Here is a 25,206-nt window from a genome sequence, read left to right as displayed (position 1 = left end):
AATAAAATTAAATAAAACTAAAAATTCAGTTCCTCAGTTGCACTCCCTACATTTCAAGTGCTCAGTAGCACAGGTGGCTAGGGGCCACTGTATTGGACAGCACAAATATAGAGTGTTTTAACTGTTGCAGACAATTATTTTGGATAGCTCTGCTGTAAGGGAACTGCAGGGAAGTATGATGAAAGGCAAGTGCTTGCAAAAGAGTTAGAAGGTAGACATGAGGTGGATGTCTAGACAGTACAGTACCTTTGTAGTTACTACTTAACCCATTTATGCCTGAAGTTACAATTTTTAGAATTTTTGCAATCAGACCTTGGCGATGTCCTTGAGCAGTAGGACATAAATAACTCCCACATGCTTAGCGTTCCGATAATGGAACACTAGGCATAAATTTCTTTCTGTCCCAACAACCTCCTTCTGGGAACAATCTTCCTTCTTCCCCAGTTCATCTTTATGAGTCTCATGGGGGCTGCTGTATTATTCCATGACCCTGCCATTATGGCCACAGAGGTTTTGTTCAGGGGCATTCACTTGACTCAAGCTAGGGCTAATTTTTGTACTTGGCCTCCTGATTGGTAGGAAACAGAGTATTTCATTTAAGTTGAGTAATGATGCTTTACTTTATGGGGACTTTATGAAGCTGGGGCCCAGAAAGTTGCCAGAAACTGTGAGCTATAAAGCTCGACATCTTTCAAGTGTCATGTTTTCTGCCATAGGCACAAAGTTAGCCTGTGGTGAGCAAGCAAAATGAAGCTAACATGCACAAAAGTAGAGATAAGAGGTAGAAGGTATGGTGCTGGCATTGGGGTTTCCAAGTCTAGCTGACTGTGAGGCCAAGGTTCATTTCTGTACTTACACCTTTATAACTAACTTTCCACTTTTCTTAAGCTAATTCAAATTGAGTTGCTCTCATTTGCAACCAAAAAAGTATTAACTAATGTACAATTAATTGAAGACACTAGCTTGTTGGAATGTATGGATTTAGAGAGGCAAGTATAATTCAAATTTGTAATGTAACAAATATAAACAAAATAAGTCAATTACATACATCAACAAAGCTCTGGTAATTATATTTATTTTAAACAAACTAATTTATAATTGCAAAAAGACAGTATTATTTTATAAAGACAACTTGCCATATTTTGTTTAACTTCATGAGTGCTAGAAAAACAGACGAAGATATCAGAATAACTAATAGTGTAACTTTTCATGGCACTGTGATTCATGAAGAAAAAGAAATATTAATGGTTTTAACTTGGTTTTTCACCAGGTTTGTATAATCCAGCCACCTCTTTTCAGATAATTACAACTGGTAACAAAACTTAAAGTTTAAAAGTGTTGGCTGGGCACATTGTCTCAGGTCGGGCACAGTGGCTCATGCCTGTAATCCCAGCAGCTTGGGAGGCCGAGGCAGGAGGATCGCTTGAGCCCAGAAGTTTGACACCAGCCTAGGCAACAAAGTGAGACCCTGCCTCTCCACAAAATAAAAAATAAAAACGTTAGCCAGGTGTGGTGGTGCATACCTGTGGTCCCAGCTACACAGGAGGTTGAGGCAGGAGGATTGCTTGAGCTTAGGAGGTCGAGGCTGCAGTGAGTCATGTTCACGCCACTGCACTCAAGCCTGGATGACAAGAGAGAGACCCTGTCTGAAGAAAAAGTCTCCCTTAACTCAAATACTCAAATGCCTGAATAATATAAGATCTACTAAAATTTTTCAAAATACATATTTTTTTGTATAGATACTTGTTAAATCTCCACTTCTATATATGCAACTATATAATTGCTGGTTAGTATTTTTTTTTTCATTCTTCTAGTGGTTTAGTCTTTTTCAGTTGAACAGCTTAAATTAAATAAAGGAAAGGTCCAATTTTAAACATGAGTTGTTTCTTAAAAGCACATTGGGAATTTTTGTAACTTGGAACATACTTTCCCATCAAGACGATATTGTTATCAATAGTGGTTATTTTGTGTGGTACATGAAAACTACTTAACTAATATAGGTGAAATTACTCTTCACTTCCCTTTTGAGTTGTTCTTCCCACATGATTCATCTTCCGTGCTCAATTTTTCCACTGATGTTTCAGCCACATCACTAGGTAATAAGCTTTGTGGTTCTCCTGGAAATAAAACTCTCATTGAAAATAATAGCTCTATGAAAAACTAATTGGAAACTGAAAATACCAAAAACATTTCCATTTTATAACATAAGAAAGGAAATTAGTATGACTAACTTGCGTTGCCTAAGCTGGAGTGCACTAGTGCAATTACTGTTTACTGCAGCCTTGACTTCTCGTTAAGGTGATCCTTCCACCTCAGCCTCCTGAGTAGCTGGGACTATAGGCAAGTGCCACCATACCCGGCTAATTTTTTGTAGTTTTAGTAGAGACAGGGTTTCACCATGTTGTCCAGGCTGGTCTTGACTCCTGGGCTCAAGCCTGCTTCAGCCTCCCAAAGTGCTGGGGTTATAGGCATGAGCCACTAAGCCCAGCTTGACTTCTTTTATTCTACTTTTCCTAACTGAGCTCCTAACTATCTCCACATCACATGATGGTAATTGCTTGAATTATATGTTTGGAAACTGTTTTGCAAATAATTTATTATAAAGAAGAATGAAGAATGAAAAATGAAGAATCTCTTGTGCATTCCCAAGTACATAAAGGTATACAGACTAAAGACAGTTTTGGAAGTGTAAGGTGAAGATTAGGAACAATTTTTGTTATTAGGCAGGATGTGTAATTAACAAAATGTAAAACATTCAAATTATAAATAATTGACAATCCCTAAAAGTATCAAACCCACAACATACTTTATAAATAAGAATATGTAAGACACTAAATTAAAAATCTGATTCCAAGTGGCTGCTAAGCAAACTCAGCATCTATATGAAATCTTGGGTGAGGAAATCCATATGATATTTTCCAACATCAGTCTCAGAAATTTTCCAGTTAGTATTTGGAAAACATAGTTTCTTTTTTTTAAAAGCAATGTTGGTAGGGAGAATTCTGCATTCTAATCCAGAGGGAAAGGTCATCAATACCCAGTGGCCTTGGCCTAAACTCCTGTATTCAACAAGTTTGAAACTCAAGTTCACCACACATACACACACAAATAAGTCTCCTGAACAAATAATAGCGATGTTAATCTAGGTTATGGAAACTCACATAATCTGGTTATTTACTTAATAGCTGTGTAATTGGTGAGGAAAGGATGATTAAATTTTTGGGGCTTTCAATATGAAATTCTTTAAAAGTTTGAAAAATTGGATTACTCAGAGCTAGCCAGAAACCACAGACTCAGAATTGTGGTGTCAAGTTCAGATCAATGTCTTGGAGTTCAAGATTATTTTAAGGGAGGCTGCCTGGGGAAAATGTCATTAAACATTTTACCTGAATCCTCTAGATGTCTATCATAAACTCTCTCATGAAGCTTTCCTAAAGTATAGGCATTTTAATGTTTTCTGAGTAAAACAGTATTTTGTTTGATCCCTCAATAACAATTCTTGCTTGTAGCCAGATTTCAGCACAGTGCCGGCTCCACAGATATTCACTGAACTAACGAAAATGGTAAAGGATGACTGTCTATTGAGCATAAACTGCGACTGAGGGAGAGGTTATATAAAAGCAATGGAAGACAGTTTCTGCTCTAGATTTACAGTCCAACCTCACTTACATAAGTGTAAAATATTTCTTCTTTGTGTCAGTCCCTATATAGCTATTTTACTCTAGGAATTAGCATTTCCTCCACAAGGGAGAATTACTAAACTCCCTATTTCTCAATGTTGTTTATGCTGTTGATTGTCCAGGTCCTCAAATTACTAAACGAAGTTGAGAGTTGGGTAAATGGTTGAGCGGTTCAAGTATCTTAAGTAAAAACTAAGTGGCCAATTGTTGTTGTGCTCAGGGTTGGCCTGGGACTGTTGACAATGCTCACAGGTTTACAAATTTTAAAAACCTGCATGTGACATGCTTTCCAGGTCCTTTGTCAGAACGTCTGTCTGACCCCTACTTTTGTGTGGCTTCAAATGTGCGTTTGCTGTGTGTAGACAAATTCCAACTCTTAGTTCCAAGAGGTAAACCAAGCTCTGTGTGCCAGCAAGGCTTATCAAGAGCGAGGCTAAGGGGTGAAGTGGGTGCGTGCAGGTGAGTGTGTGTGTGTGAGAGAGAGCGAGAGAGAGACAACTGCTGTGCTCAGGATTCCTCTCCCTTCTTTGCTTTTTGCGAACTAGCTGTTCCTCCACTTCACAGCGGAGATCTGAGACAAGTATGTGGCTGATTCGGGCAAAACAAAACAAAATAAAACCAAACGAAACCAAAACAGACCTTCCTATCACCAAATCTGAGTTAGTGGGTGGAATCCTTTTCAACCAAGGAGACCTGTCCTTGGTCCTGACCACATCATTTGCCACTCGCCTCCTTCATCGACTCCGTTTGCTACAAGTACGGAACCGGCGGGCGCCCGGCTCCAGGAAGCTCGGGCCCGGGCCCCCACAAGTGCTCGGCGCGCCTCGGGCGGGTCTCGGGCGCCGGCCCGTGGCTCTCCGGGCCGGGCACCTGTTTCGAATCCAGGCGCGAGGCGCGGTGGGGGCGGTGGGGTGGGGTGGGATGGGGTGGGGTGGGGGTGGGGTGGCGTCACGTGCCGCCGGCGACGGCGGCGGCGGCCCCGGGAAGGTTCCATTTCTTCAGCGGCCCGCACTCGCGGTGCTCGGGGCCCCTCCCTCGCCCCGCCCGCGGCGCCCCTTGCGGCCGCGCAGCCGGGCGACTCCGGGCCGGGCCCCGCCCCTCTCGCTGGCGGACTCGGCGTGTCCTCCGCCCGCCCTCGCTCCCGCTGCCCCCGCCATCTAGTTGGTGCGGTCCATGGCGAGCACATCATGGCGATTGAAGGTAAGTGGAGGCTGACAGCGGGGAGCGAGGATGGGGACCGCCCAGCTGGCGGGGGGCTCGGAGGCGCGCCGGCAGGCCGAGGCGCTGACGGGGCCGTCTCCTGAGGGCTGGAGCCGGCTGAGGAGGCGCGGGGGTCCCGGCCGCGTCTCGGGAGGCAGGTGGGCGGAGCGGCGCCGCTGGGACGCCGGGCTCCACTGGCTCGCTCGCCCCGGCCTTCGCAGTTTCACCGGCCTCCCGGCGGCCGCACGCGGGGCAGAGCGGACTGGCGGGCAGGTACAGCGTCCGGGCCGCTGCCTCCTGCCGGCCGCGCGGTGTGGGGGTCGGGCTGAGGCCCTACAGACCCCGCGGGACGGGCTGGGAGGAGCGAGGGGCCACGGGGGGCTCAGGCTGCACCTTCTTCTCTGGCTCCCGCCGCGGCAAACCATCCTTTCACAATACCCGCCTTTCTGCCAAACTGAGAGTCCAGTTTTTTGTTCCCTTTCTAACCCTTCCCTGTCCCCACTCAGGCTGATGCTGGGTTACACTCTCTGTCATTCCCCTTCTGTTTGCCGTTGTAGGGTGTCCAGGAAATTTGGGGTTAGGTTAATTTTCTCTTCAAGTGGTTTTGTTCCTCCCCAACACTCAAAATTGTTTTTCTCCGTGAAAAGAAGTAAATACGTCTTTACAACAAGCACACATTCTTAGAATCCTGCAAATATCAGTCTATGAAGTGTTACAGTGCCAACAATGCTTATATTTCGAAAAGCAGCTTAATAAAAATTAAGTTCCTGGATAAGGTAGTTGACACGAAAGTGTATTTTTCTCTTGTTCCAGAAACATGTAACTGGGACCCAGTGTCTATATTTTGCCTTGTTTTTAAGGAAGATATTGTGAAAATTAATTTCACACGTCTAGGATGTTTATGTGAAAGATTACATCTTCCAGGCCCTGTCTCTTAGATTAACTCAAACAGTGAAAGTAATTTGTAAATTTTCCCTGTGCGTGTATATTAATCTGTACAGCTGTGCAAGGTGCCTATAGCTGTATCATTATTTGTCTACATTGAATGTGTGTTCCTAAGTAAAACTTTTTAAAGCGTTTCCCTTCTAAGTGACCAATCACTGGTAGTATGCATCTCTGGGGACTGCTTTTTGTCAGATCGTGTGGACTCCAAAATAGAGTTTAGCCATGTGTTTACGTTTATCTTATTTATTTAAGCGAGGGAGTACTATTATATGCAAGACACGCATTCAGACAGTTTCAAATGTCTACTTTAGTTAAAATGGTGGGAATAAGATCTACCTATAATTTATGATATTCCTGTTATCTGGAGCAGTACTTTCAACGTTTGTTTCCCTGGCTGTCCTTTCACCAAAGGTTAAAAATCAAGAAACCAAACCCACTGATTTATGTTGTGTACTTTATTTTCCCAACTAGTTTGTGGTAGAGTTTCTTGTGAAGCTGTGAAGGTAGAAAGGTTTAGCAGAACATGAGGAAAATCCTTCAGCCAGATGCCATTCAGATATGATGCTATAACTTGTAATTTCTTAAAATCTTTTCAGTTTTTTCCTTTTTTTCTTAGTTCTTCCTTTCTTTCTTCTGGCGGTTAAGTGTTACTGGTTAATTTTCCGTGTCACCTGATGGGATTTTGCTCTGCCTACTACTTAACATGTTTAAAGAATAAGATTTTTTGAATCCTCACATTCTAGAGATTCCTCTGTGTTTGAGATACTCTCATAAATATTTTCATACTGAAGCATTTGCTTAAGGTTTCATAATACAAAGATCAGGAATTATATCTTTTCTAGTTTGGCAAAGAAACTGTAATTAATATTAGCACTTCAGATAAAGATGGCAGTTCGAATTAGCCTAACTGTGCTCCTTATCACATAGTAAAATAGATTCATTATGCACACCCTCCCTAGGCTGTGTTATGGAGTAGAATGAGTTCTGCATGAGACTCTGTGCTAAGGAAATCTTAAAAATTTAGGGGCCCAAAAGGGCATCTCATTTTTTCAATGAAGTGTTTCTTAAAACATTCAATTTCTTCATTCACCTATTAATTCAATAGACTTTTTTTTTTTTTTTTTTTTTTTTTTTGGTACAGTAGCCGTATACAATGTTCATTCCTGGATTCCATGAGGCCAAAACATAAATAAGACTATAACCCTTCCCTCAAAGAGTTCATGTTCTATTCGGAGAGACAGATAATTTTAAACATGCAATTACAGTGTAGTGTGAATGCTAAGAGATGGATCATCTTTCCTTTGTAAAAAAACATTCAATGATGATGGGTCTAACACGATTTTTGGCAGTAATTCTTATATTCATAAGGTCTTTGTATTTGGCCGAATATCTGACATTCTGTAATGTCTGTCTACCCATCCTAGTTTTGCTTTCTGTAGCAATGAAAAGCCCACTATTCTCTCTCTCTGTGATATCCCTTCTGCCATTTGAAGACAGCTCTAGAGTGTTTTCTAGATAAAATTATCCACTTCCCTTCTCTGGATGATCTGTAGTTGTATGTTTTAAAATTTAGAATATCGTAGTGGGCCATTTCATTCCAGTTATACTATTGAATAGCATACATTAAAACTGTTATACCACTCCTTCACTTGTGTGTAATCCTATTAAAATAGTTTAACATTAGAATAGGTTTTTTGGAGCTTCATGTTGGCACAGAGCAAGGCTGTAATCAACTAAAACCACAGTCTCTTTTAGCTGGACTACTCTCAAGGCATGTGCCTGCAACCCTTTACTTAGCTAACCAATGTTTTGAACTGAACAGTTCATTAATATCTGTTAAGCATACTCTTATTAGCTGTGGCCCAGTGTTTTAGCCCTTGAGTCTAGACTTTTAAGTACTAAGGATTGTTTTTATTTCCTTCTCTGTGTAAACCTGCTATTTTATAACACAAAATTATTTCTACTAAGTAATCATTAATTTCCTCCTTTCATCAGTCAGATGTGTGACTACTAATAAAAAGAGACAAATAAAAGATGCTAGAGTTACTACACTGAGCTAACATAATTCCAGTCAGCGGTAAAGAAGTTAGGCTATATTAGGTAAAGTTACAATTTTTAAAAGGCATTTTGAAATATTGAGAATAGTTATACATCCTTACTGTTGGCCCAGTGGTCTGGCAATACCAGATTGGGAATCATTGTTGTAGCCTAGCCAATGAAGTGATGTAATTGCTATCCAGCATATTCATTCTTCTAGTGTTGGCCTCTGTTAATCTGATAGTGTTGACTCTTTTTTGTTGTATTTGAAATTTCCTCCTCTCTTGATTACATATTTCTCAGTCTTCTCTTAATCTACCTGACCTAATGTTCTAGTGGCTTCCATTCTTGACCCTGTTGCCATTGTCTGCTTTATACACATTGCCGTAATTGCACACATTGAACAATTTTGTAATCACTTATTTACAAGTTTGTTTTTCCTGTCTGACTGTAAATTTCTAGAGGTTAATGTCTTATTCATTTGTACCCCTTAGGTTTTGTATGGTACCTGAATACAGTTTCCCCTTGGTAACTGTGGGGGAGATTGGTTCCAGGTGCCCTGGAGATACCAAAATTTGAGAATGCTCAAGGTCTTTATATCATATGGCATAATATTTGCATCTAACTTATGCACATCCTCTCATATACTTTAAATCATCTCCAGTCTACTTGTTACCTACTGTAATGTAAATGCTATGTAAATAGTTCTTTAGGGGATAATGACAAGAAAAAAAGTCTGTACATATTCAGTACACTTACAACCACTGTAGGCCTAACTATGTTTTCCACGCACGGTTAGTTAAATCCGTAGGTGCTGAACCTGTGGATATGGGGGGCCAATTGTATTTTGTATGAACTGAAACCAAGTTTCTATGCATTGTTTCATGGAATTCTGAACATTGTCATCATAAATTATGCCATTACCCAGAAGCGTATTTCTAACACAGAATTTTCCTGACTTATATTTCCAAATAGTAGCTAGATACTTTCACATGGTTGTCCTCAGCAATCCAAAATGTTTAGCTTGGTATATTCAGAATGTCCCAAAGTTGTCATCACAGCCACCAAATCCAGCCTCCATCAAAATTTACCCCCACTCTGTGCAGATTTACCATCTGAGTGGCATTTTTAAGTAACCAGGAATCTGAGTTAAAAACCTGGACACCAACCCTATATTACAGCTCACCTCCCACATCCTGTTGATAACGAAGTCCTGCCAAGTCTACAATTCAAATCAGTTTGTGCTGCTTGGTGTCTTCACTTTAGTTTATGCCCATATCGCTCATTAAGAGACTTGCATTAATTTCCTAAGTAGTCTTATTTCCAGTGTTAAGTTTCCTTCCAATTCATTTTCCAAAGTAGTGCTAGTTATCTTCGTATTATAAAATGCAAATCTGAGTTTCTTAAAACCTCAAGATAAGGCTGGTCTTTAATGATCTAACTTCCTTCCTTCATCCAGTTGACATTTTTCTTTCTCTTCCATAAGAATATCAGAAGACTCTGCAAACTGTTTTGCCAAAGTAAAAAATAAACACTTGTTACATTGCTATACTAACTTTAACTACTTAACTTCTCTGGGTAACATTTTTTAAAAATGTAGAATAAGGTTAAACTAGCAAGAATCTATGTGTGTGTGTATATATATGTGTGAGTGTATATAGTGCATTTGCTTTTTATTAATAATGTACCTTATAGTTTGCTACATATATATATTGTATTTTTAAAATAATGAGAAGAATACTGAGATGTTCTTTAAGGTTTCTTTTGGCTCTAAGATTTCTAAGGCAAAATTTAGACTTTCAAAAGCCATTTGAAATACTCAGTTAAAAAACCCAGTAGATTTACTTTGAATAATTTACAGTTTATTCAAGGTTACTTTTCTAACTCACCTAAGAAAATTAGAAACACTTAGGGAACATTAGAGACACAGTGGTATTTTATTTTTTGTTGTTTTAAGGTTGTGTTGCAGCAGTGCACTTTGGTAGGCCGAGGTGGGTGGATCAGTTGAAGTCAGGAGTTTGAGACCAGCCTGGCCAACATGGTGAAACCTTGTCTCTACTGAAAATACAAAACTTAGCCGGGTATAGTGGCTCACGCCTGTAGTCCCAGCTGCTGGGGAGGCCGAGGCAGGAGAATCACCTAAACCCTGGAGACGGAGGTTGCAGTGAGCCAAGATCGTGCCCCTGCACTCCAACCTGGGCAACAGAGCGAGATTCTGTCTCAAAAAAAAAAAAAAAAAGGAGAATGCAGCAGTGCATGCCAATGGGGAAAGCAGAGAGAACCATACAGTGGCTTAATTTATACAGTTTGTTATTTGAGTAATACTATTTGCATTATCAGTTTATTTGCAAATATTATGTTCGCGCATAGTATATATGTGGTAGTATAATAGATTGTTTTCATGAATTTTATTTCCATTTAGCTGACTTTATCCTTTTATTCTTTTCCCCAAATCCTAGTCGATTACTACCTAATATGAAAGTGCCTATATGTGAATAATGTAAGACTGAACAAACTACTATAAATAAAACATTTCACGCTTTTGAGTAAAATGATTATATGCATATTTTGTATGTCTATATAGTAGTATCTTAATTGGACCCTATCAAATTAGAACACTTGATTTACCATTTTTTTAGAAGGGGGAAATAGTGACAACTCAGGAAGCTGTTATTGGGCATTTACGAACAAATTTCGAAGAGCCACACATGAATTCAGAACAATTTCTTATTTTCACATTTTTAGGACTATGTTAGAATTGGTATTCAAGATATTATTTTGAGCCATCATGAGGTAGAAGTTTTAATGAATATTAAATTATCTTCAGTATTCTGAACTTAATGCGGTAATGCATATGAGTAGCTTTAAAAAATGATTTGGTGCAGAAGTAAAAAAAAAAGTTTTATTCTCTGTTGACTAGAAAATACACTTAAGTAGAATTTTTTGTGAGCACATACTTAAGGTTTTATTGTGTTATGTTAATGAGTATCTAGCAGTCAAAAGCATAATTGACCAAATGAATTGGATTAAAAAGTAGCTCAGAAGTTGGAAAAATGGATTAATTTGTGAACAGTAAATTTAATTTTATAGGATAAAATTTATACCTCTTAGAAAAGACTATTGAATAAATTCATAGGAACTTACATGGATCAAATGAGATACCATATTTAGCATGCTTTGTAAATTATAAAGTGCTCTAAGATATAGTTGTGAATAAGATCTAGTTTATTTTATGTGATGCTTGAGGGGTAGTATGTGTCTCAAAGTGTAGGCTGCTATTTAATAGGAGTATCATAGATAAAATGAGTTTGTAAAAGTATAGAAAGGACTTGACTTTTTCAGACTATTTTAACTCTACAGTAGTTGCATAGCAACAGCAAAAAGTAAAGGAATTCCAATTTGGGAGGATAACTCCCAGAGGGTTGGAAGGCTGAAGGTTTTTTCCCCCTCTTTTTTAAAGAAAAAATTCAAAAAAGAGGACAGGTTAAGAAGTATGAGAAAGTTAACATTTATTTTGGAATATTTACATGGGAGAATGTCTGACATTCAATGATAACTGTAGAAAAGAAGAAAACATCTCCAGAGCCTTAATTTCTTTGATTTTTATATTCTACTTGGTGAAGAATGCAAGGGAATTACCTTTCTTTGGGTGCTTGCCACGGGCCAGGCAACATATATTCATTTTCTCAGTCATGAATAGCACCACTTCTCCCTCTGTTGTCTGCAGCAGACATCTCTTTTATTAAGACATCTTTTTTCCTGCCAGTTGTGGACTTGGTTTCCGAATCCTTGGCAACACTACCCTCCACCCCTACTCTAGCAGCTACTACCAATCCATCAGAATTAGTATACAAGATGAAAGCTATTTTCTGTCCTGAGGTTATTATTACTATTTTATAAATTACTTTAGCTATTATTTTTGCTTACTCCAAAGATTAAGTAACAAGCACAGGTTTGCAAAGACAGTACTAGGTGATGCTGACTTTAGAATTGAAGTCTGACTCAATTCAGAAGCAATGATCTTTATGTAACCCTGTGTTTTAAATTGGTGACCAAAATTGGTATTATTCCTTGAATGGTCTAATTAGGGACAAAACTAAAAGATGTCTAGAGGTTAGTGACTATGGTCTAAGTGGATTAAGTTGGTTGGGGGTTGGTAACATTAGTAGTTTCATGCTTATGATGTGCAGTATAGGTGTCTGCATAAGGATTAGCTATAAAAGAGTTTATAATTGTAAGTTAGGTGATCATTTAAAGGCTCTGACTGATGCATGTGCTTTGGAGAAGAATCTTTAGATGAGATAGAATTTAAAATATTTCTAAGGTAGCCTTTCAGTGTTTGACCAAGAAGAAATAAGTAGAACCTGTAAATTGTGGTGATTTAGGCTAATGGTCAGAATAAACATGGTAGACAAAATAGTTCATTTTGAAAAGGACTCTTAGATCCATTTTAAAGGAACTAAATTTGGGGGTTTAATTCCATGTTTGTGTGCAGGTATACAAAATTGCGCTTCATTTTATTGTAAATTCACAAATTTGCATTTTTTACAAATTGAAAGTTTGTGGCAACTCTGTGTTGAACGAATCTATTGGCACAATTTTTTCAACAGCATGTGCTCACCTTGTGTCTCTGTGTCACGTTTTGGTAATTCTTGTAATATTTGAAACTTTTTCATTATTATTATATTTGTTATGGTGATCTGTGATCAGTGATCTTTGATGCTACTGTTGTAATTGTTTTGGGCGCTACGAGCCATGCCAATATAAGATGGCAAACTTAGTTGATAAATGTTGTGTGTGTTCTGATTGTTCCTCCAACCAGTTATTCCCTCAGTCTCTCTTCCTTTCCTCAGGCTTCCCTATTCCCTGAGACACAACAATTAATAACCCTACAAATGTTGAGTGAAAGGACGAGTCACATGTCTCTCACTTTAAATCAAAAGCTAGAAATGATTAATCCCAGTGAGAAAGGCATGTTAAAAGCTGAGACTGGCCAAAAGCTAGGCCTTTTGTGCCAGTAGGTGAAGTTGTGAATGCAAAGAAAAAGTTCTTGAAGGAAATTAACAGTGCTACCTGCTGTAGTGAACACATGAGTGACAGGAAGACTTAACAGGCTTATTGCTGATATGGAGAAGTTTGAGTGGTCTGGATGATAGATCAAACCAGCCACAACATTCCCTAAAGCCAAAGCCTAATTCAGAGTAAGGCCCTCACTCTCTTCAATTCTGTGAATGCTGAGAAAGTGAAGAAGCTGCAGAAGAAAAGTTGGAAGCCAGCAGAGGTTAGTTCGTAAGGTTTAGAAAGAAGCTATCTCCATTAACATAAAAGTATGAAGTGAAGCAGCAAGTGCTGATGGAGAAGCTGTAGCAGGTTATCTATAAGATCTAGCTGAGATCATTGATGAAGGTGGCTACACTAAACAACAGATTTTCATTGTAGGTGCAACAGCCTTCTATTAGAAGAGGATGCCATCTAAGAGTTTCATAGCTAGAGAGGAGAAGTCAGTGCCTGGCTTCAAAGCTTCAAAGGACAGGCTGACTCTCTTGTTAGGGGCTGATGCATGTGGTGACTTTAAGTGGAAGCCAGTGCCCATTGACGATTCTGAAAGTCCTTGGGGTCTTAAGAAGGATGCTAAATGTATTCTGTGTGCTCTACAAGTAGAACAACAAAGCCTAAATTTTTGGGGTTTTAGATTTCAGAACATCTGTTTACAGCATGGTTTATTGAATATTTTGAGTCTGCTGTTGAGTCCTACTGCTCAGAAAAAAGATTCCTTTCAAAATGTTACTGCTCTTTGAGAAGGCATCTGCTCACCCAGGAGCTCTAATGGAGACGTACAAGGAGATGAATGTTGTTTTCATGCCTGCTAATATAATATTTATTCTGTAGCTCATGAATCAAGGATTAGTTAAGACTTTCAAGCTTTATTATTTAGGAAATATATTATGTAAGGCTATAGCTGCCATAGATGGTGATTCCTTTGATGGACCTGGCAAAGTAAATTGAAAACTTTCTGGAAAGGATTAATCATTCTAGATGCCATTAGGAACATTTGTGATTCGTTTGCGGAGGCCAAAATATCAACATTAATAGGAGTTTGGAAGAAGTTGATTCCAACTATCATGGATGAGTTTGAGAGGCTCAAGACTTAAGTAGGGGAAGCCACTACAGATGAGGTGAAACTAGCAAGAGAACTAGAATTAGAAGTGGAGCCTGAATATGTGACTAAATTCCTGAAATCTCATGATAAAACTTGAATGGATGAGGAGGTGCTTATATGAATGAACAGAGTGGTTTCCTGAGATGAAATCTACTGGTGAAGCTGCTATGAACATTGTTGAAATGACAAAGGGTTTAGAATATTATATACACATAGTTGATAAAAAAAAGCAGTAGGGTTTGAGAGGATTGACTCCAGTTTTTAAAGTTCTATTGTGGGTAAAATGCTATCAAACAGCATTGCATGCTACAGAGAAATCTTCCATGAAAGGAAGACTCCATCGGTGTGGTAAGCTTCATTAGCCTAATTTTAAGAAATTGCTACAACCACCCCAACCTTCATCAGCCATCATCCTGATTGGTCCACAATCATCAACATCAAGGCAAAACCCTTCACCAGCAAAAAGATAGGACTTGCTGAAGGTTTAGACAATCATTACTATTTTTTTTTTTTGCAATAAATTATTTTTAAATTAAGGTCATACATTTTTTAAGGCACAATGATATTGCACACTTAATAGACTACAGTCTAGTGTAAACATAACTTTTGTTTGCACTGGGAAACCAAAAAGTTTATGTGACTTGTTTTATTGCGATATACACTTTATTGCAGTGATTGGAAGTCAAACCCATTGATATCTCTGAGGTATGCCTGTACCTGGATGTATTTCGATGGGGCTGTCATATAACTACATATTTTCCTTCTGTAAACATGTGGGCAAGTACATATGTTGTAATGATCCTTTTGTTTATTTTTTTAAAATTCCAGTTTCCAGTGACACTCACATGTATATTCATACACAAACACATGCACACAATCACAGCATACGTGTGTGCCCACACACATCTATTTTCTCTTATACCCCTTATTCCAATTGTAGAGGATTATGCCAGTTTACATTTTGCTCCTACATGGGTTTGCCTGAGGGAAAAGATGGTAACTTTGACTAAGCTTGTCATTTTCTATCTGTTTCTCCTTTCCATGTTGCTGAGATGATTATTTCAAAAGCAGTGCTACTATTATCTCCAAGTATAGTTTTTATGCAGTTCTATTTAAATTACCTTAAAGGATTGGAAAACAATTTCATAACTTTCAGTTTTTTCATAAAAATGAAGAGAAATCAATATTAACTTTCCAAAATGCATTAAACATAATGTTCTTTTTTTTTTCCCCCTGACAATTAACTAGTGACCTTGAACAACTTTAACTTTTGGGGTCTCCATTTATCTATAAAATTATGAACTAGACAAATGTGTTTCTGAGTTCTAGTGTCTTATGTTCTGTTGTCTCAGTACTGATTTTCTTGAATTAAATTTGATGTGTGGAAAATTGTATTTATACAGGAGTTCATTTTTGGGGTGATTTTTTTAGTGGAAGATTAATCTCTTTCCAAAGATACGGGCTAAGTGACTAAATAAGCATTCCCTCTTGTGCATTACACTGTTAAAAGCAGTATACCACTTTTTGGATTACCACCACATCTAAATCAAGATATGTCTACAGTGTCTTTCTTGCCTCCTGCTTACAAATTTAACATTTCTTTTGGAAACTTTTCAGATTTACTTTTCAAGACAAAATAAAACATAAAATTTGTACAAAGTTCAACTTATCTCTAACTGAAAAAGTATTTAAGCCTTTGACTTCCAAACAGACATATACATTAAAAAATTTACATTTAACCTAGATAATTCATATTTTTTCCTTACACTCCTCCCAGTCTTAGGAAGGATTGGGGATAAAGGGAACACTAGGCTGGGCATGGTGGCTCACGCCTGTAATCCCAGCACTTTGGGAGGCCGAGGCAGGTGGATCATGAGGTCAAGAGATCAAGACCATCCTGGGCAACATAGTGAAATCCTGTCTCTACTTAAAATACAAAAATTAGGCACCATTTGCACGTGCCTGTAGTCCCAGCTACTTGGGAGGCTGAGGCAGGAGAATTGCTTGAACCTGGGAGGCGGAGGTTGCAGTGAGCTGAGATTGCGCCACTGTACTCCAGCCTGGTGACAGAGTGAGACTCCATCTCAAAAAAAAAAAAAAAAAAAAAAAAAAAAAAAAAGGGACACTGAATTTCAGTTTCCAATAATGTAATAAATTTATATGACTTTTTTGTATTTCTTCTTTTGTATTTCTAAAAGCAGGGTTTTCTTGAATTTTATTTTATTGTCTGGAAATTATGTATCCTTAGTATTTCTGTTCACTGTTCATTTTCATAAGAATAGTGATTTCTTTTGAGTTCCACATGTACATCAGTGAAGTCTTATTTGTTGGTTAGAATTTAGGGGACAAATATCAAGAAAGGTCGTGCATAGTCTTATTTGCTTATTTGACTTTTGTGGGTACTTTGACAAATTTGGCAGCTAATTGACTGTAAATATGAAATATAGTGATTATTTGAGTAACTTGAAAAATTTATGAGGTTCTTTGATATAGATAAATTGAATGCTTTTAAAAGTGGGAATTGGCTTTCATTGTCATTCTGCAGTTTTGAGAAATGTCTTAGAATGTAGTAGTTTTTATTGTTACTGTACATACTAAGCCTTGTAAAAATAATGCTGGTACAGTTAAGATTAGGTGTATGTGGTAAAACCTAATCAATTTATATTAAATACATGGGAGAGTTTAGTTCTAATTACAGGCCTTAAAAAGTACAGCGTTTTTACATGAATTAACTACGTAACTCAAACTAAGTTATGTGTGTAACTTCTAGAGAATAAGCCTTAATGTGCATGGAGAATATTTCTAAGTAACCTCTGAAAACATCATAGGCCTCAATATATTAATACATTATAATTATGTTATTTTTATTACATGACCCTTCTGATGTTTCAAAAATAGCTTTTTGTTATAATTCGGTAAATAGCCAGTCATTGGACTAGCATCTCCTCAATTGGAAAGAACTGTAGTACGTAGGTATATTTCATTCCAGCCTTTCAGCAGGTAATCTGTGTTCACTGGTAATATTCCAATTAACACTCTATTTTTTGCACTGGGGTTTTGCTGAATAATTCCTTTATAACCCCATAGCTTTAAGTTAGGTGTTTCTTCTTGCAAAGCCTATCTTCCTGATAATCAGTGATTATTCTGTATTTTTAATAATAAAGAAGCAATGCCATTGTTACAACCAAGTCAGAATGAAGATCTAACCTACTTTGGTGATAGAAATACTATTTTCTAGTTTTTTTAGCTTGCTTCTCAGACGACCTACTTTTTTTAGTGGATATCATGGTTTTTACTTCTCATGTTATTGCTGTAGGATATTTCTGTTTCTTTTTTTTTTTTTTGAGACGGAGTCTGGCTCTGTCACCCAGGCTGGAGTGCAGTGGCGCGATCTCGGCTCACTGCAAGCTCCGCCTCCCGGGTTTACACCATTCTCCTGCCTCAGCCTCCCGAGTAGCTGGGACTACAGGCGCCCGCCACCTCGCCCGGCTAGTTTTTTGTATTTTTTAGTAGAGACGGGGTTTCACCGTTGTTTTTAAAAGCTTCTGTGCTAAACTGAAATGATTAAATTATTTAATAGTTTCATTATGGAAAGACTAAAAGTAATTCACAATAATTATAAGGTCATACATATACAGAACACTACAAAGTTTTATTCAGCTTACATTAAAGTGGTGACATGCTTCTGAGTGAAGGAAATAGATCTATATAGTAGTAACTAATAGATAAAATTACTCTTATAATAAATTAGAATATTCAAAGTATGTGTTTATGGGGTACAGTGTGATGTTTTGATATATGTATACATTGTGGAATGATTAAATCAAGCTAATTAACATATCAGTCACTTCACCTTTTTTGTAGTGAGAACATTTAAGGTCTATTCTTTTAGAAATTTTGACATATACAACACATTATTAATGACTGTAGTGACCATGCTATGCGGTAGATCTCTAGAACTCCTCGTCTATCTGAAACTTTGTACCCTTTGCAGTATCTCCCCATTTCCTGTCCTGCCCCTCTCCATTCCCTTCTCTCTCCCACCTCTGGTAACTACCATTCTACTCTACATCTGTGAATTTGACTTTTGTAGATTCTACATACAAGTGAGATCATGCAGTATTTGTCCTTCCGTGTCTGCTTTCTTTCACTTGGCATAATGTCCTCTGGGTTCATCCATATTGTTGCACATGACAGAATTTCCTTGTTCTTTTAGACTGCATAGTATTCCACCGCATATATTTACCACATTTTCTTTATCTATTTCCACCATTTGCCATTATCTTCTAAAGTTAAACATACATTTGCCCCATAAACCCAGCTGTTCTCCTCAAAATACATTTAGAAGACACGCACGCACAGCATGCGTGTGGGAAACAAAGAGACATGTATTATATAAAAAGGTTCATAGCAAAATGAGTCACAGCAAACCCAAATCAATTCAAATGTTTATGAATGGTAGAATTGAAATTTATACGTATGTATGCATGAATATATGTGTATATATGTATATTTATACACAATGGAATTATATACAGAAATGAAAAGGAATGAGCCACAACTACAAGCAATAAAATAGTTTGATCTTACAAACCCAATATTCAAAGAAGTAGGACTCAAAAATGCCCACTTAACAATTCCACTTGTTTAAATTTTCTAAGCAGACAAAACCAAGCTGTGGTGATAGCACTGAGAAGATTAGGTACTTCTGGGGCACAAAGTAGTGCCTAGGAAGATGAATTAAAGGGGCTCCTGGAATGCCAGCAAAGTTCTGGTTCTTGACTTGGTTTGTAGCAACTCAGGTGCTTACTTTGTGATAATTACATGAAAGTTTTATACATTTGTGCACTTTTCTGTATTTTTGGTTTTTGGCCCAATAAGTAGAGATTTTTTAAAAAAGAAACATTACAAAAGACTCTTTCCAAAAAAGAATAATCAAAGTAATTTTTAAAGTTAAATTTGTTTTTATCATCATACTGTTAAATTTGTTTTACAAATTTATAATAGTGGGTTGTTGGAGAATATATAATATGAGCATATATGATAAAATATAAATAGTAACTTTAGAGGATTGACCTTTCAGTAACTTACTTGTGTATGTTAAGGCTCAGATACAAAAGTGGGTCCTCTCTTAGAGTGTTTCCTTCTAGACGATGTGAAGAGATGCTTGGGAAATGGTGGTGTGATTTCTGCGGTTGGGAAGCTTGCCATTCAGAATCACATACTTGAATGAAGTGTCTTCATTCCGAGACTTCCTAAGACCTAATTTCTGGGTTGTTCCAGAAAATTCTGTTATCAGGCTATCATATTCATTTAGTTAAGTATAAAGAGACGAGTTAGGGAAACTTTTTCTGAGGTCACTTTTAGGTGCTAATTTAAAATGATTCTTTGTAACAGTCAAATTCACGCTACTTTCTTTGTTCTTAACTTCCCATAAACTTTTTTTAACAGGTGGAGAGAGAACCTGTGGAGTACATGAACTTATCTGTATTAGAAAAGGTAAGTCACTGCTCTGCATGGCTGTTTAAATACTAACTGAATACTTTCAAAGTGTATAATAGATTTTAGTAGGATGGCGTATAATTTGTATTTATAAAGTGTAAATTTTAGTAAATATTAACATTTGTCTTATAGACTTAAGCATTCATAAAGTGTATATTACTTATTATGTGATTATTGAGAGTTGTTGCTTTATATTTAGTTTTGATGGGCTGATAGAGCCTGCCTGGTTTCTAGCATATTGGTTATTAGACATGGTGAAGAGGCAAAGAATGGAGGGTTTGATTTTTGTTCCCTTTCAGAATCTGGAATCTGAGTGCATGCTGATCTCCCATTGACTTCTGTTCTATTACTGTACCCCATCAGAGAGATGTGAGGAGTTGGTTGAAATTCAAATCGGGAACATATCCAAAGACCACAACATCCTTTGACACCAACAACTGTCTATGCTTCCTTAGAAGGAGCCACCTGACAACTGGGTGGTTCAACAAAGTGGCCCCAGGAAAGGTAATTCAGTTACTAGGTGGGAGGCAAGGAATCAGGTATTCTCTAGATTTGGAAGAATCAGGAGAACCTTGGGAGTCCTCACAACTTCTTATAAGTAATCACAAATCTGTGAAATGGTATGAAGAAAAGATATTCCTGGGGAGGTCAGGGGAAGAAATCCTCATAAATTTACTACTCTTGGCTCTTTTTAAACTTGGGGCACTTTCTTTTCTTGCATCTCTCTTCAAACTCACTTGGCCCTCCTGAGTCTAGCCAACTAACAGCACTCCTCCCATCCCTAATATTTCACTTTAAGGAAGTTTGGAGCAGTGTCATTATTTGACACTCATACCTGGGTATTAGAGGCATGGCAGGAAAATGTCAGCATATTTTCAGTAAGTCTTCAACAGCTCTGAAAGGCCTCAAGTTCTTTAGACTTTAAAAACATTTTAATCCTTTTTAGGTGAATTTATGTCACTATTATTGACATGGTCGTACTAGTTTATCTGTGAGTCATTGCATGCAATTGCTGTTCATTTAAAAATCTTCTTTCTTTATTAAAATACAGTTTTTCCGTATACCTTTCCTCTGGTACCACAAAGGAGGAAATTGAAGTCAGTTTCGTGAAATCTCAAATTTAGGATTGTGATTCTCATGCTATAACCATTGTTGATTTGTGCTTCTTACTAAAGTGGAGGTAGGGGATAGACAAATTTATGCATTGTTTTATTTCTCCACATAAACATTTGTAGTCTTCTGCTATTTATATAAATCCAGAATTCCTAAAAATGTTTAAAATAATTTTATAGTTATTATCCAGTCCCACGAAAACTTTTTAAAACTTTTAATTTGATGGGATAGCAAAAGACAGTAAAGATCAGTTGGAATCAAAAGCTATTAAAGGTGTGGTCAGGTGAAAAGAGAATCAAGACAAGAATAGAGACAGCTAGAAGTAAGAAAATGAAAAGGTTTAGAGGGTCTTTTGTGGCTACAAAGGGAACAGAAAGCTACAATGGAGAAAATTAGATAAGGATAGAGGATAGTGTGAATATATCTTTTTTTATCATGGCTTTTTTGGTTGTTGTTCTTTATTGCTGTCTCTATTCCTGTTCAGGTAGTTCTCAAAGTATGCTTTGCCCAGATTTCTCTATATTAGTCTAGCTTTTTCTCTGTCTTCCATTATCTATAGAAATTTAATTCTGCATTAAAAAAATTTATTCACACCATAGCCATGACATGGAAAAATATCTGAATCTCTGTTTATCCTCTGAACATTCAGTACAGTAAATTTTTCATAAGTATTTGAATATTTTTAGAATTAATGCTCTGGGCTAAAGCTTTTTGCGTTTTATGCTAGACTTCCATAGAGTAGATCATATGAAAGTTGTGAAGAGTAATTATAATTAGTATCAGTGATTATTCTGATGAAATGACATCTCTGACATCACAACCTCCTTTTTTCTTTTTCTTTTTTAAAGACAGATTTTCACTCTGTCTCCCAGGCTGGAATGCAGTGGTATGATCTTGGCCCACTGCACCCTTTGCCTCCTGGGTTCAAGCTATTCTCATGCCTCAGCCTCCCAAGTAGCTGGGATTACAGGCGTACACCACCATGCCCGGCTAATTTTTCTATTTTTAGTAGAGGTGGGGTTTTACCATGTTGGCCAGGCTGACCTTGAACTCGTGACCTCAAATGATCTGCCCACCTCGGCCTCCCCAAATTCTGGGATTACAGGTGTGAGCCACCGTACTCGGCCAGACATCACAACTTCTTTTTACCTCTTTGGCTGTTTCTGTCTCTTTTGCTAGCCTCTCTCCCCGTCAGACCTCTGATTATATCATATACCAGGGGTTTGGTCCTGGGCTTACTTCATTTTTCTATCTTTTACTCTGTTTGATTTTATCTAGTTCTGTTGCTTTAAATACCACATAAATTTGTAAATCCAGCTCTTGGCTGTCTGAGCTCCCTCATCTTTTATCAAATGAGTTACTTGATATTTCCATCTGGATATCTGTTATAACAACAACTTGACACGTTTAAAATGCAAGTCTTGATTTTCTTACCTGAGCCTATACCTTCCTCAGTTTTCTCCATCTCAGCTAATAAATAGCACCATCTACCCAGTTACTCAACTCCTAACTTAGGAATCATCCTATATTTCCCTCATTATTATTGTCCACATTTAATTTATTAGTAAGTTCAATCAGTTCTACCTGCAAAGTGTATTTTTAAATTTATCCTCTTTTTTTTTCATCCTGCTGCTGTCATTGTAGTCTAGTTCTCTGTCTTTTTTTGCCTAGATCACTGTCATAGTTTTCTAACTGGTTTCCCTACTTGCATTTTTATCTCCTTTCAGTAAGTATTAGTGATTTTCAAAAATGTAAATCAGGCCAACCACTTTGCTTGTTGAAATTTTTCTGTGGATTCTTATTATACTTCAAATAAAAGTATCTTACCCTGATCTACAAAGACATTATAGTATCAACTCGGAGCCCGAAATGTCATCTGAATATCATCAGTTCAAAAGTCTCATTATCTAAATCACTTACATAATGTATGGGTGAGACTCTGGGTGTAATCCATTGTGGTTCAAAATTCCTTTCTATCTTTGGACCTGTGAAAATAGAAACCAACTTACCCTCTCATGCATTTCTTCAAATCTCATTTCCCTAAGTTGTATTTCAATTTTGATTAAGTCAGTTTTCAGAACTTACTTTTTTATGATCAATATTGTTTGCAGTAAAGCCATATTATATAATAATTATATTTCCCTTTTATATAGTTTTCATCTTAAAAATATCCCTTCTTTCAAATTGTAAGCACCTGTCTCAACTCCTCATTAACCATGGTTTAGAATCCACTCTGATTTCTCTGTCATTCTTATTTTTCTTCTGCTACCACTCTTCCCCCTGTGTTGAAGTATACATCTTCTGTATCGTATATCCCTATAGAAGATTTTTCTGCTTCCCTAGGAAATAGTCAACATATTGTATTACTCAAGGTACTGTTAGCTGCTGCGCCAAACAAACCCCAAACAAATAATGACTCAAACAGGATAGAGGTTTATTTCTCTCTCGTGAAGTTTATATCGGGTATTTCTAGTTGCCACATAGCACTCCTTCAGCAGTGATTCAGGGATCCAGGATCCTAGCTTGTGGCTCTGGCACATGGCTTTGGAGGTTAGTGAATTCATCTTCATTAAGCAGGGAGTGTGTGGGGGAAAAAAGGGGAAAGGAAGATCGTGTGTACGAGATTTTTGTGGGATAGGCCTGGAAGCAAAGTACATTCTTTAAGATTCCCATGTCAATAATTCAGTCACAGGGCTACATCTATAGTAACTTCAAAACAGGCTGGGAAATGTTAGTGAGTCAGTGAGCCCAAGAAGTACAGCAACCTATATTCTTCCCTTTATCAATTAATCTACCCTAATATAAAGTGCTCACCTTGCCATAGTCTTACATGCTCTATATATGCTAATGGTGACCATGTGGATAAATTTCTTCTAGAGGTAGGTATATAACTTAAAGGTGTTACTTCAGTGAGAAAATTTAAGGCTAAGTAGAAGGGGAGATTGATATGGAAATATGTAATAGGGTTGTTTTGTTTTGTTGTATTTTGTTTTGGAAGGGAAGGGATTGTGAATCCTCTGATTTTGTGATTGTCTTTTGTCTCTTAGGACCCTACCCCCTTTTTTTTTCATTTTCCCTTCACCACCCAGTTGCTGAAGGGCCTTTTCCCTTCTGCCTTTTTTCCTCCTGCAGAAGCTATGTACAAAGACTGCCCAACTACCCCGTTAAGTTATGCTCGAAAGTAACTTATGCTAAGTTATGCTGAAAGTAACTCACATGTACTTTTAGAGTTCCTTGCCTGTAGGCTGTGCTGTCATCTACTCAGTTTTGTTATTGCTGCTGTTAGTATTTTCAGATTTAACATGGACTTTCCTTTCTAACTTTAGCCCCCCATTGCTGTCTTCTTTCTTCTGTCTTCCTGATAGTTTTTCTCTTCCTTTGTCTACACCAAAACCTTTCTGTTTTGTTTGGGTGGGGTGGGATCATGAGAGATTGCACCTTATGATTTGGTAAGTTTTCTGTTTTTACTCGCGTTTATTTTGAGATATTAGCATTCTCTGTATTCAGATGATTCTGAGGATATAGTTTTTATATGTGAGACAGAGTCTTGCTCTTGTCACCCAGGCTGGAGTGCAATGGCGCGATCTCAGTCTCCACCTCCTGGGTTCAGGCGATTCTCCTGCCTCAGCCTCCCAAGCAACTGGGATTACAGGCATGCACCACCATGCCCAGCTAATTTTTGTATTTGTAGTAGAGACTGGGTTTCACCATGTTGGCCAGGCTTGTCTTGAACTCCTTACCTCAGGTGGTTCACCCACTTCAGCCTCCCAATGTGCTGGGATTACAGGCATGAGCCACCCCGCCCAGCCTGTAGATTTACTTTTTCTTTCTTGTTTTGTACAGTTTGGGGGAGGTAAAACTGGGAGGCATGGAATTAGGCAGATTCCATTTTTTTCAAATACTCGAAAGTGTTGATGGTATGTTCATGAACAAAAATTTTAATGTTAATTTAGTCTAACTTCTTAATATTTTTTCTTTTCATTCTTTTCTCTTTCTCCCCCTCCTTCCTTCTTTCTCTCTGTCTTTCTAGTGCTTTTTGAGATGTTGTGGGGAAATCCTTCCTTACCCCTAAGATGATAGCAATTCTATTACTTTAAGAGGTTTAGTCTTGCTTTTTATATTTATGTTATTAATCCATCTGAAATTGATTTTTATATGGTTAAGAACCTAATTTCAGTTTTTATTGGTTAAGTAGTAGTTCCAGCATAATTTACTAAGTATTCCAAACATTTCCCACTGATCTGCAGTGCCACCTCTGCTACCTCTGTCGAGTTTTTATCAAATTGGTCTGTTTCTGTTCTGTTCATCAGTTTACCTATTCCCTAACAGTACGTCACTATCTTAATTATTAAAGTGTTGTGATTCTTGTTATCTAGTAGTACAAATTCTTCTTACTTTTCTTCTTCAGTAATGTAATAACTATTTCTGGGCCTTTGATTTTCCATATAAAGTTTAGAATCAGCTTGTCAAGTTCTTTAAAAAGCCTTTTTGGAATTTTAATAGGGATTACATTGAATCTCTAGATCTATGTGGAGATGATATCTTTAAAATACTGAGATATCTTATTCT

General features: G+C 37.6%; 1 protein-coding gene across 4 annotated transcripts in view; it reads left to right on the top strand.

The window, feature by feature from the left end:
• The first annotated feature begins 4,659 nt into the window (after positions 1-4,659).
• The window catches only part of SYT14 (synaptotagmin 14), a 225,418-nt gene continuing 204,871 nt past the window's right edge, over positions 4,660-25,206 (top strand). The window contains exons 1-3 of one of the 4 annotated variants that reach the window (XM_050781361.1): positions 4,820-4,880; positions 19,474-19,521; positions 19,824-20,028. Coding sequence is in view for 2 of the 4 variants with exons in the window: in XM_050781370.1 (XP_050637327.1) it covers positions 4,868-4,880; positions 19,474-19,521 (61 nt within the window). In the remaining 2 variants the exon portion in view is untranslated. Of the gene's footprint in view, positions 4,881-19,473; positions 19,522-19,823; positions 20,029-25,206 lie in introns of all 4 variants that reach the window. The other 3 variants (XM_050781365.1, XM_050781370.1, XM_050781353.1) reach the window with 3 other exon arrangements.

Source organism: Macaca thibetana, chromosome 1, assembly GCF_024542745.1.
Source record: "Macaca thibetana thibetana isolate TM-01 chromosome 1, ASM2454274v1, whole genome shotgun sequence".
Taxonomy (NCBI): domain Eukaryota; kingdom Metazoa; phylum Chordata; class Mammalia; order Primates; family Cercopithecidae; genus Macaca; species Macaca thibetana.
This window is presented reverse-complemented; position numbering and strand designations above follow the sequence as displayed.